Raw genomic sequence first — 14,087 nt, 5'->3', positions numbered from 1 at the left:
ATGCCAGTCAGTCAGTCATCAACAACGCAGAACTTCGTACGTACATACATCAGTCCGAGTTGTCATACGACATTAGCACACAAATACAATCGTTAATTCCAATCCTGTAGTGGTGAATATTCTTTTTGTAAATCTTAGAAAAAGATAATGGACAAAACTAAAAGAAAACATACTTTTTACGTAATATTTCTCTTGTTCTTTGACATTGTTGAATGATACGTTTTTCGAATTCTATTGGTTCCAAAGGTTCTGGAAGATTTACTAATTCATCATAATTTACAAAACGTAGATGAGAAAATCTATAAATTGAAGGAAGGAAAAATATCAATATGAGCACTTTCTATAATGATGATGATGATGATGATGATGATGATGATGATGATGATGATGATGATGATGATGATGATGATGATGATGATGATGATGATGATGCAAATGCCTTTATTCTTCATATGTTTTGTTAATTTCCAACTACCTATTCTATTTTCGATCTTAGTTAAAATTGACATTATTATGATTTCGATTACTTTGTCTAACATTTGATGGCAGTCTTCTCTCTCTTTCTTTCTCTGTGACGATATAAAATGTGACAATTTTAAAAAAAATACACATTCATATTAGAATGTACGTTGTTTATAATTGACTTGTTATCAAGCATATATTACAAGGTGGTTATTTATTACATACTAGTAATCGATGACTTACGGAAACAAACTTTTTGAAATACTGTAATGAGATACAAGAAATGTTGTAGTTGTTCAGTTCTATCATTAGACTTAGCTATGTATACTCATGTTCTAATGAAACAATTTCATTAAAATATCGTTGGGTATCACCTCAGTGGTCTATTGGTTGAGTTCGCACGCAAGACCGAAGGTTCTGATTTCGAGTGCACTGTGCTTGCAGGTTTTCAATCGTGGTTTAGCTTAGATCGACTCATGAATTTAACTAGTCAAATACAATAGTGTAGAAATGCCAATTTATTGGTACACTATAACACATCATCAACGAGAATTTATATTCTTGCAAAAGAACTGTTCCCTTGATAGAATAAAGTATATGATACTAATAGAATGCGAGATTTGTAATGACTTTTCACGTTGTTCCTTAACTTTATTTTATAAAATCTTTGAATGGAATGAGTTTATTGCACTTTTATTTCTCTCGTTGTTATATATTCTTTTTCCAATATTTCAGTATCAATGAAAATTAAAATGATAGAAACAGTGGTCATTTATAATAATTCTTATTAAATTTATTCATATGTTGGAGAAGAGTTTTGTAGCTTAGTTTTTACTGATAATGTCGTTCAGAAAAGCGATGGAAGCTCCACGACCAAACCATCCAGCTCAGAGAACGAAACTCCATCAACATATTCATATACAAATTGAAGTATATATCACAACAACCTTCAAAGTCCTTATTTTAAACCCCTATAGGGCCTCAAATGAACATCGCTTGCGAATCTGATAATCGCGAAAAAACCTACCATGCACTTCCTGGTTTTCAGTGGTTGTTTAACTAAGGTCAGTCGGTGATGTATACGAAAAAGTTTGATGGTTTGCAGAGATCTTTGTACTAAGAATCTTGTGAATATTGTTTAAGCAAAATAAATGTATATACTAAGATTGTTAGTAGGATAAATTTACTGATAAGTCTGAAGGGTAGTAAAATGACAGTAACGACATTTTTATATGAGACGTTAATATTGTCTATCAAGATTTACTATCTGATCGTGTTAAGTATGAAAATAACAGTTACGGCAGCATACAAAACTCCGTCTGTAGCTCTTCCAGAGTTACTACCGGTCCCAAGCCCGAGTAAAGAAGGAGGGTTGGGTATGGGGTCGGAAACCCTATCCCGTAGAAAGTAAATAAGTAAACATACATCGTTTTGTTTCTCACATCTAAAAATTAGATAATAATCACTCAGCACATTATACAAAGGTTGAAAAATATAAAGCATCTGACAAGACTTTCATTTAAGCACCATAAAAACTACCTACAGAATAACTGTAGAATATTTAATTCATTATTAATTTATTTTATAAAGAATGTTATGAAAATTTACTGAGAAACTGTGATTATCGAAGAAGTTATGGTGAAATGAAATATTCTGGAATGAATGTACATGCAAATCACTCGATTCTAAGTTGGAGCATAAAAAGTTAATCGATTTCAGTATGACTTAAATGTTCTTGGTTCAGTCTTTTATGGTTTATTAGGTAAGTGGTGTTTATAAGTACCACATATAGATAAAGTAACTGTTCCAGTATATTCAATACGCTTTAAATCCTAAGTCTAACTGAATTTTAATGTATTAACATAAATAAACGGATGAGGACATAGTACAAATGGATCGATAACTTTTGATTCAATTAAATGCCTTCAACATACTCTGTGCACCAAATTTTTTGTAGTGCTAATGGTATTGGGCCAATTGTAAATAAATATTGTTCACAGAATTCATATGCTTTTTTACGTGTTGTATGCCATGGAACAGGAGCTCGAATAACGAAGTTTGGGTATGGAATAGGCAACGATTCAATAAACAATCTTTTTCTTTCCTCTGGATCTAGTAGAATGTAGTCGACTAAAGAATAAAAAATAAACAACACATCATAGTAAATGAGTTATGTTCAAAACACTGACATACTTTATGTCATTTGGTCAACATCTAATTATAGGAAGCCTTTGAAGAAGATTTAGTTCCAGTTGGCCTTAATGACCATGGAGTATTTACAAGCTGAAAAGAATAAATGCTTCCTGTTGGTTTTGAACTGAATATCATAGACGTAAACATTATTGCTATTATTTATGCTACAACTGACCTGGTCTATGATTGTAAACCGCCTATATGAATTAAACGAATAGTTTTAATCGATTTTATGCTGTTTATCACTCATAATTAATCACGTTTGCCCGCACCGCCGCGTTAGATAAGAGTATATCCTTTTGAAGTTGTTGTATTTCCTGAGCTATATAGTTTAATTGAGATTTCATTGTCATTATGGTCAGCATCATCTGCTCTTACCTTATGTAAAAGTGGATTTCTTAGTTACTTGACGAGCTTGAATCAGTTGTTTCTTTTGACGTTGTTCACGATTGGTTGATGTTGCAGGTTTCACTTGTGTTCAAGTTGACTGTTTCGTTCTATTGACCTATAAGCATGTTGTTAATTGACCCTTTTTGGATGGTTTAAAGGGTAGAATCCGGTTTTATTTGTCTACTGATTGCCGCATGACCTAAATGAGATTATTCTAGAAATTCATTTGTACTCTTAGAATTTCTTTGATTCATAATTTTGACATTCCATCATAAACCACAGCTAGTATTTCAAGAAGCTTTAAAATAAATGTCGCCCATAAATAATTTCATGCGGACCGAAAGATATAACAACGGTAGACCACAAATAAAACATAATCTACAAAATACGTTGCACTAGCTGTCATAAACAATACACTGAACAAGTAAGCGACCTCCTTACACACAAGCTATCCGTGGTTCACTGATATTAATACATACAGACAACTTTGAATATAGATTTGATTGGAGAATGTCGAAATTCTGAATCAAAGAACAACATGATCAGGGGTCAACAGAACGAAACAGTCAACTTGAACACAAGTGAAACCTGCAAAATCAACCAATCGTGAACAACGTCAAAAGAACCAACTGATTCAAGCTCGTCAAGTAACTAAGAAATCCACTTCTACATAAGGTAAGAGCAGATGATGTTGACCATAGCGACAATAAAATCTTAATTAAAGTATTTAGTTCAGAAAACCTGAAAGCATCAAAATGATCCAACCAACTTTCAAATCCTTTCCGTAACTTCCGTATTATAACATATAGCTTAGTTTAAGCTAAATGAATTTCTTCTGATACAATTCAACTAAAATCGCCTATATTTATAAGAATTTTAAGTTTCTTCAAAATTACCGCTATTATAATGTCTAAAATAACCGAATAATATCGCGCTTCAAAAAAGACAAGAAGATTATGAAGTGAGTTGAAAAACTACTTAACTAAGACAAAACAGCTATCCGACACTTTCCTGTTCTAAATGTTTTCTTCAATTTATGTGTGTTTTTGATACAAAATAGGGTGTGACTATAATTTATGGACGACATTTGAACGAAGCCTTTATGATTTTGAGAGTGTCCTCCTAATAACTAGGAAAAAATGAGGTTTATAAACCAGTGTGAGGCATTAGAATGATGATTTACAGTTGATGGTTAAAGTTAGGAATCAGATTTCGGTTTTTCACCATGAACTGACATCGTCTTCAATGCCAAAACTCTATTTAACCGAATGGATGAATGAATTTCACGCCAAAATCCGAGACCTATTATCTTATACCTGATTGTTTCATCTATAAATTATAGTCTCGCCAAGTATTTTTTTCTTTAGTAAATTCAACATTTATAATACTAGTGTTACTTACCGATAGATTTTTTTACAGCATATACATAATCATCATGTATTTCTTGTTGTAAATCAACTATTTGAGTTGCCCATGTCAATGTTAAACTCAGTGGTAGGTATTTTTGTAGACTTTCCCATAGTTCATTTGGTAATGGAGCAAGCATAAAATCTGGTATACCTTTATTTATATAGTAAGTATATCTCTATGTTACAAAATATAAATACAAAAAAAATTAATTTGCACTAAGTAAGTCAGTAATATAGAATAATAAATGAATCTTGACTACTCAAAATAATATATTATTTGAAAACAAAGTTATTTATATGTTAACCTGACAGATGTTCTTGTGAATACTTTGTATAATTTGAATGTGGTTTTCATGTAACATTAGCTGAGGAGTCCTAAATTAGGACGAAACGTTTACTTAGTGCTTTCGGGTTTTCGGCTGTATTTTAGTTGATGGGTAAGGATCATTAATATCATCAAGCTATTCATAGCTATATGAAGACGACCATGTTTAATTCTGCGACTCAGTGGTTAAATCACTGGATTTTTGAGTTATTAAATTACTCATTGTTTTCAGTCAATATCATCAGTAATAATAAATGCAACGAAAAATACTGTTTTTGAAAGTGATCGCTCAATAAATTCCACTTACTTTATCTCAGCGACAAAACTTTCTGGTTAATGAAACCTAGCCCTATCATCAAAGTAATTTATTTATGCAAAGTAGTCTAACTAATTGACTTATGTTAGCATAACAGTAAAGCTTTGATTAGGACTACATGAGTTGAAGGTATCTGTAATGGTAATAATTATGGCATCATTGTTTTAGTTTATACTACGGACTGACCTCAGTTAGGTAGCTACTGAAAGTCAGGAGGCATTGAATACCTTCTTCGTTTTTGAATTGAATGGTTTAGTAGTGTGTATCCGCTACCCCACCATGGATAAAACCCAGAAATTTTAGGTCTCATGATGAGTCCTTAACCGAGTCCACACCCAACTGTTAAGGTTGAGAGCTCTACTCAACTCAAGATATTAAGCAATTAGTTTGAAATACATCTGACAGGTATCTGACCATCACTCGACATAGTTGGATCCCAACAGTGACAGTTTCTCACTAGAGCCACTTAATTTTGACCCGAAGGTTTAAAGTGCAAGTATTATAAGATTTCAAGGTCTTCAGTTCAGTACTCAGTGAGGTCATGGATGCATACTGCTGAAGATCCGCGTGCTAGGAGCAAGCGACTGTCCAGTACTACCTGTTTTCAATAGTACCCCAACTGAGGTCGTTCTATGACTAACACAACCAACAGATTATGTGAGCAAAAAACACTTTTATCAGTAATACTCATAAAATTATCATGTTACTTCTATATCTCTTTCTGATGGCTTCTGACGGTTAGTATTTCTTTCTTTCTCCAAGGTTTTCATTTGATCGATTTGCTCCTCTGGGGACATAACTCTAAAACGTTTCCTAAAGAATGAAAAGGTTAAATAGTATTATATTATAAACGTAAAAAAATAAGTTCAAGATCTAATTTAAAGTAGAAATTAACATACTTATATGATCTAACCTGGTCAAAAGTGAAAATATACCATTACAGTGTCGTAAAAACTTAAATAATGCTAATAAGATTGAAAGACATGTTTCAGTCCAATACAAAGTGCAAGGAAAAATTCTAAAAGATCTGAGCAGTAACTGCAGATCACAGATACAATTATCCACTTCTCAAAGATCAAATTATAATTCTCGATCAAGATGAAGTGAAAAATAGTTTAAAGAGTTTCAAGTTAGGTAGTATGGATCCCTTAATTATTTCACTAATTTTAAGACATTCATCAGCAGTGATTAATCACAGGTCGAATTTTCCATGGCCGCTCGACATTTGTTAATCTTTGCGAACAAATAAGTACATGAATGGATCTCGTGGAATGGATCACCTTGTATTAATATACTATCGGAAATATGGTTGTCACAGTCAAACACCTAAATATTAATCTATGTATTTTACGATAGCTATTGAACTTGTGAAGAAATCTTTTGGACGACATTTGCTAGATGATAGCTAAAGCTCAGACCGTTCTAATTTTTTTTCACGTCAAATCATCTCTATTTTTGCAAGTAACAATGGGGGAAACTAAACCAAATAAATTCTGTAAGTACCTGAACATAGAATCAATTATTGGCTATACATGTGAGTGTTTTGTTTTCAGAATTCTCAACATATCAAAAACTAGAGTTTTCTGGAAACAAACGAGTTCAATCGATATATTTGTTTAAATCTTGAGCACAATGTCAGGAAGCTTTTGACTACCTGTTTCTTCGTTTCACGCTCAAAATCCTTCTATTTCTGTTAGCTTTCATTTTTGCGCCGTTGATAAGCATGAAAATACTTTTTTGTTATTTTACCAAAATTCACTAACAAGAAATCGAGTTGGCTTATTTTCAAAAATGCTTTCAATCATACATGTAGGCACGGTTAAAACAGTGTTATCGACAGAAGACCTCTTTGTTTAGATGTTTTTTTCAAAAATAGTGGAGTTCTCTTCAATTAGATTTTTTCTCTGAGGACACTTAGAAGCTCAAAGATTAAGTCTGTAAATATAATATTCGTTGTTTAAAGCTACATTTTGTGAATATCCTAGTGTGAATTTGTGTTTGTGTTAATTATCTTAAACCCAGTGATTTTTAACACTACCAACCAGTATAGTCTAAAATAACTTGAGCGGAACATGAAACTTTCTTTAATTACCTGAGTAATAGGAATAAAGTTAACCTGTTTTAAAGACCGAATTAGCTGCGACTTTTACTAGACATGCAAACATTCAATTTCTGGGGTTATATTTTAATATGTTCAAAATATAAAGTACATATTTCTTATGCAAAGTTTTTTGAAGTGTTTGTGATAAGCACAATAATCCCTGGTGAGATGGTAGGGATTATGAAATAGGTAGTTACACAAATCGTAAAAGATATTTCAATAAAACCTTTTAGCCAGAAAACTATATATTATATTAAAAAATTCAGATATCTGCTAGAAACTAAATTGACTGTGTAGCATTATATTCTATTTTGTTTTCCAGTTATTCTGAATGTTCTATGAAAATGTATTATATTCTTTAGACTTTGGTCAAGATGACGTACTAAAAGCACTTAGTACTTTGAAAACAGAAAAATCAACAAGACCAGATGAACTGCACAAGTAAATATCGTGATAAATTGAACAATATACTGCTGCCCCACTGACCACAACATTCGGTATGTCACGTGAACAAGGTGAGTTACCTACGGACTGGAAGGATGCAATTGTCACTTTAATGCATAAAACAGGGTCCATAAAGCTTTTATAAAACTAGAGACCTGTCAGACCCACTAGTGTCGTAGTTAAAATACGAGAGAGAATTATTAAAAATGCAAAAATAACATTCGTGGAGTTCAATAACTTGTTAAACAGAGAATAACATGGTTTCAAGATAGGAACAAACTGCACAAGAAACCTCCTTATAGCAAGAAAGCAATGAACAGAGGCTTTAGATAATGAAATATCAGTGGAGATTATCTACGTTGACTACAGCAAAGATTTGGTAGGATAACAAAAAATAGACCACTCTTGAGGCTGGAAAATCTAAGAATTCACGAACCTCTCTTAAAGTTGACAAAGAATTTCTTGGTAGGTTGTAGATAGAAATTAAGAATAAATTCCCAATGCTCCTTCTGAAAACCAGTACTTAGTAGAATATGGGAAGGCCCGTTTCTAGGCTCTTTACTTTTTATACTATTTCTAGGTGAATTCCCAAGTAAAGTTGATTCTCCAATACCACTATACGCTGAAAATGCTAAAATCTAGTGAGAAATAACAGGAGAAACAGATTCATGTGCACTTTAGGCGGACTTAGATGTTCTGGCTAGCTGGTCTAAAATATAGCTGATGCCTATTAACGTGGGCTAGTATGTCTACATGCAAATTAAGAATGCGAGGGTAATTAGGTACAGCACAGAGGAAGATTCAGTTGAATTAGTCTGTCACACAAGCATTTTTGAGTGACAGTGAGTTATTATTTTACGACCACGGTCCAATGCCACGAGGTTGCAGCCAAAGAGTTTAGAATCCTATGTGCTTCAAGACGAATATTTGACGAGTTAGGTAGTAATATGTTTACTACAATGTTACACAAACTTAGTGTATTACAAACTTGAAAATGAGTTCAGGCTTCGAGTGCCTGTTTAAAAAGTGGCTCAGACATCTTGAAAAACGTACAGAGAGCAGCTACCCATGCAATCATATAAATTCGGGGTTTACAATACAAAGGGCGGCTTGAGAAGCTAGACCTCTATATTCCGTCCAACCGCAGATTAAGAGGTGATTTAATTTTGATGTATGGAATTCGACTTCTTACTTACGCCCGTTACTCTTCGTGAAGGAGCATAGACCTCTCACCAGCGTTCTCCATCCACCCCTGTCCTGGTCACTCTTTTCTAGCTTTTTCCAGTTGTTATTCAGCCTTTCCATATCTGCTTCTATTTCTCGACGTAATGTGTTTTTTGGCCATCCTAGTTTCTGTTTCCCTTCAGGATTCCAAGTTAGGGCTTGCCTCGTGATGCAGTTTGACGATTCGCGTAATGTATATCCTATCAATTCCCATCGTCTTTCCCTAATTTCCTCTCCAGCTGAAAGCTGGTTTGTTCTTTCCCATAGTAGGGTGTTGCTGATAGTATGCGACCAATGGATGTTGAGTACGTTGTGTAGACAACTAATTATAAATACTTGTACCATCTTGATGGTGGTGGTAGTAGTTCTCCACATTTCGGCTTAGTAAAGTAGGACTGTCTTGACGTTGGTATTTAAGATTCTGACTTTGATATTGGTTGAAAGTTGTTTTGAGTTCCATATGTTGTTCAATTGTAGGGATGCTGTCCTTGCTTTGCCAATCCTCGTCTTTACGTCTGCATCCGATCTTCCGTGTTCATTGATGATGCTTCTCACGTACGTGAAAGATTCCACATCTTCCAGAGTTTTGCCATAAATTGTGATTGGATTGTTGTTCTCCGTGTTGTATTTGAGGACCTTGATTTTCCCCTTGTGTGTATTGAGACCTACTGATGCTGAGACTGTTGCTACACTAATTGTCTTCGTCTGCATTTGTTCATATGTATGGGATAAAAAGGCTAGGTCATCTACGAAGTGGAAATCGTCTAGACGACGTATGCAATGCTAAAGAATAATTTTGAACATGATATATCTGTTTTTTCTCTCTCCACTAGATTGTGACATCTCAAAAGACTTAGCAGGAGAGTAGAAGAACCAAGAACGAACGAAATACAAGTGACATACAGTTTTTCACACCGAGTCATCAATTCTTAAAAGCTATTACTCAAAGAAGTGGTTTCCGCTCCTTCAATTGACTAATTCAATAGAAGAATAGATGGTTTCGGAATCCTACTACAAAAGGGCTAACACAGGCAGTAGGTCTTCTACTCTCAATACTTAACTTTGAAATCTGAATCTGACATTATATTAGACGGTTATATGTGTCTAAGCACATCAGCTTATTAGTCTTATGCACACGTGATGATAGACTAAAAATAAACACCTATTGCGAAAGTTATCACTTGACATACACTTTTTCAGTCGTGATCCCAAAGCACAAAAAGCCTCATACATAAATTTAAATCCAACAGATACATGCCAAAAATATTACTCTTATGCAAATTGTTGAGTTTGATGGGATCACAGTTAGATTGCTTTTACCAGGACAAACAAGTATAATGAAGACCAGGTGTCTTACATGCTAAGTTAGAGATAGTCAATTTTGAATCTTTAAACTAAAAAGTCCATGAGCATTTTTGTCTTATACGCTAAACAAATAAATTGTGATCAGAAGTACATATGCGATCAGAAACTCAGTGGTCAACAGAAACAACTAGAAGGACACCTTATCGAGAAAATGATACTATTCCAGCTGATAAATAAATTTTATTTTTTCGAGGCTGCCTGCTGCGTTGGTCAACTGACATATTAACTCTGAATCTGAAGACTGTGTATACAATGAGATGATTACAGAAAATTTTTAAAAAAGTTATTTTGAGCATACCAAAAGGCATGTTGCACCTCCCTACCTGCTCTTAGATTCGTCCTTTTCTTTTATTTTTCTGGGACGGATTTTAAATAATCCATCACATTTTGCTAGGCTTTGCATTGATAAGTTAGCAGCATTTGGAGAAAAATTGTTCCCAATAGATTGACTAGGTGAACGCCAGTATTTCTGTTCCTTGAATGGGGAAGCTTTAGTCAGGGTAAAGGAATTCATTAAAGGTGGATGTGTAGCATTCCGTGTGACCATCTGGATACAAAAAAGTTTATCAAATAAATTGACATACAGCATACAGTGGCGATGGGACTTCGGGCTTCGCTATAGGTGGCAGTGGAGGTAGTTTCTCTGTTGAACTACAACTAAATGTTGGCGTCGAGAGTCTCTTTAAATGTCAATATGAATTAATGAACTTTATTATTCAACAATTACTTCAACTATCTCTTCATACTTCTTTAGTGACCAGTTCATTTCAAAGCACTCTTGTACCTGTTAAAATAAACTAATGAAAAGACAGATTACCACATGACAGTTCTCAGACATTTTATTATTGTATCAAATTGGAAGAATTACAAAATAAAATAATTTATTTTCGTTACGACTTCATAAATTCAGCGTTGCTATTCGAGATATATAAATTGTTTCGGTTTGATAAAACAAAACTACACAGAGAACATGATCATAACAATGTGTGTTAACAATTATCTCGTATATTTGACAGAAATGAGTTAAAATCAGGTGGTCAAGTTTCTTAAACATTGAGATATAGATGGGCTGTTACATGATGAAATTAGAGTTTATAGCAGTGCGTTGAAGCCTCTACTTGGTGGATCACAAGTTAACTTAATGAGCACACTTAGAGTGTTATGTGGGGATGATGTATCGCTTCCAGAATGCAGGAAAACTATTGCCTGAGGATGTGCTGTCAAGAATTCCCACCATATCACATTACGACCGAACTTGGTACGTTTCTCTTCCTCTAGACAACTTGTATAGAAATCTGACTTCCTTTTCCATCTGCTTACAATCGAAATAACTACTCCTTCAAATAATAGTTGCTTTCCTCATTACTATTTCAGGAATATCGTTAAAGTATGTCCTGACTAATGTATCGTCATCTGAAGGCTATCTAATTACAAAGCTGTGGCTCTGTCAGGTAGTATTAAAGATAGTAGGAAACGGTTTCATTTTGCTTTCTTTTGTAGTTTTTGGAGATCACGGGCAAATATTTTTCTTCCAAAACAATTATTGGATCTTTCTTTCATAAGACCCGATTTGGTGAGCTAATTGCTGCTATAAATTCATCATTCTTTTTCGCAGTAACTAACAATGTAGAGCATTTGTTTTGTTCAATTGTTTCAAAAAACTGCTGATAGTTTTATTCGTTCTTATTCGCTTACTATAAACCTAGCATGCATTCCTCCAGGATGAACAAATGCAACAATGTGTGGTCTCGATCCTTGGAAAATATCTCAATAATATAGATTTATGTGGCCTGTGTGAGGTGATGGAATGTGTTATACGTTGCCATTAAGCTGTTTTTGGTTACTGGAATGAGATGGCACATAGAAGCTGTAAAAAATAATCATGGACATATAGAACCCAGGCCTCTGACTAAATAGTCAGAGTATGTTGTTCCTCCATAACTTCAGACCCACGTGTTTGCTGACCTTTTGTCATCCCTACCTGGAAATCTTAAGGTTTCCACGAGTACAAGTCGGTCCTTCTTATAACCAGCGGCTTCACTTAAACACCTTCAGTCTGCCACAAGTTTTAGTAAAAAAAATAGTCACTCGTTCAGTCATATTTAACCTGGTAGCTATTAGCGCTAGGTGAAGTCGTCACATTATATGACCACCACAAGTCAAGATTATGAAGACAGATCTTAGATTGTTGGTAGTGTTGACAGTGCAAGTAATTGTAGCGTGGTGTCGAGTTGAGATTAACTATGAACACTGCTACAACAAAACACGTGCCAAATAAATCAGAAGGCGAGGGTTGAACGTAACCAGATAAATCCATAAAATCCCCGAGAAGCCAAATACCAGAAGACAGTTAATGGACCAAATCGATATGTATTCGCTGGCGATCTCGTGGTATCGAAAGGATACCGAGATCGTGCCAGGATACAAACTTGGTTACAGAACGTAACCGAATTCGCGCGAAGTTACAATCAAAGTGTGAGTATAAGAATGGAAGCACAAAATAGCTCTCATTAGCACAGTCAAACAAAAGCACATTAAAACAAGCACTGGTACAGTTGGTTATAATAATAATTGTTTTTATTATACCAGTCGTGTTCTCGTGATAAATGTGAGTCACTACAGGTACCCCCCGCTAGAAAGGGTTTACACTTTCGATAAATAGCGGTTTAAATCGTGGGACCGATCGGCTGACGAGCGATTGTAGGACGGAAGAATTGGCGAACAGGAAAGCGATCGTTGATCGTCGAGTTGCCAACGTAGGTCGTTTTCGGAGAACGGTACCAGGAGCGATGTGTTGTATTTATTGTTTGAGTTGGCATGCTACACCAGAGTGGTTTGTATCCAGAATCTGAAGATGGCGTTCGTAGGGGTCCGGACCAGAAACGCTGCAGACGTAGGACGAAACCACGTTGAGCTGATGAACCAGAAGCGACCATAACGACCAAGTTCGAGACCAAGCGTATGCCAAGCATTCGAAACCAATATATCGACTGAGTACGTTGACAAGAGCGTGGGTGATCAGGCCAGCTTTCGCCAAAGATGACTGAAGTCGACGGAACCAAACGGAGATGGTCGAAGGCGTGGGCTCAAGAAACGGAAAGAAAATCAAAAAAAGAGAAGAGTGTAGCATGCGTGTAGTATAGGAATAGTCCTACACCGTATCAGTTATTGACTGTGCGACTAGTCGCGGAAGCGTACGGGCAACCGTACTCGGCGACCGGAACGTGAGACGGTAGTCTCGTTCGTATTTCATGAGCCTGCAATCTCATCCGAGGTCAGAGGCGGCGTGGTCTGCTGTTCTGGACGTGAGACTATCGTCTCGTCCGTAGACGGTGCAGATGACGGGTGTTGTTGACTGGGACGTGAGAATGAGGTCTCAGATGCATCTAGCGTGGGACCTGAAGATGATTTAAGGATCCCGCTAGGTTTAATAGGTCTAGCATTGAATCTCAGGTTACCAGATAGGGAACTGTCATCGACGTGTGCTGGTTTGAGACGATCAACGCTGACGATCTCGACGCGGCCATGCCGATCAACCTTGAAAGTCTTTTCGTGACGAGCGATCACGTGAAACGGGCCTTCGTAAGGCTGTTGCAAAGGTTTGCGTACCGAATCTACTCGTACGAAAACATGTGAACAGGTAGATAACTCTCGAGGGAGAGCGACCTGTCGATGTTGTATTCGAGTTGACACCGGAGACAGCGTTCGCTTAAATGCAGACAGTCGATGGACGTAGTCTGATTCACCGAAATTAGGTCTGCTCCGTGGTGTGAAGAATTCTCCGGGCAGACGCAATTTCGTGCCGTATACAAGTTCAGTGGCGGAACATTGTATATCTGCCTTTAAGCTCGTTCTGAT

General features: G+C 35.6%; 1 protein-coding gene across 1 annotated transcript in view; it reads right to left on the bottom strand.

Moving 5' to 3' along the window:
* Positions 1–4,591, bottom strand: part of DNAH3_1 (Dynein heavy chain 3, axonemal) — a gene marked incomplete at both ends in the record, with an annotated part of 122,298 nt that extends 117,707 nt beyond the window's left edge. Inside the window, 3 exons of the mRNA XM_051218648.1 lie at positions 174–299; positions 2,397–2,592; positions 4,447–4,591. Coding sequence (XP_051070260.1) covers positions 174–299; positions 2,397–2,592; positions 4,447–4,591 — 467 coding nt within the window. The remainder of the gene's footprint in view (positions 1–173; positions 300–2,396; positions 2,593–4,446) is intronic.
* Positions 4,592–14,087: the final 9,496 nt, after the last annotated feature.

This window comes from Schistosoma haematobium, chromosome ZW (genome assembly GCF_000699445.3).
Source record: "Schistosoma haematobium chromosome ZW, whole genome shotgun sequence".
Taxonomy (NCBI): Eukaryota; Metazoa; Platyhelminthes; class Trematoda; order Strigeidida; family Schistosomatidae; genus Schistosoma; species Schistosoma haematobium.
The sequence above is the reverse complement of the archived record's forward strand: the minus strand, read 5'-3'. Positions and strand labels throughout refer to the sequence as shown.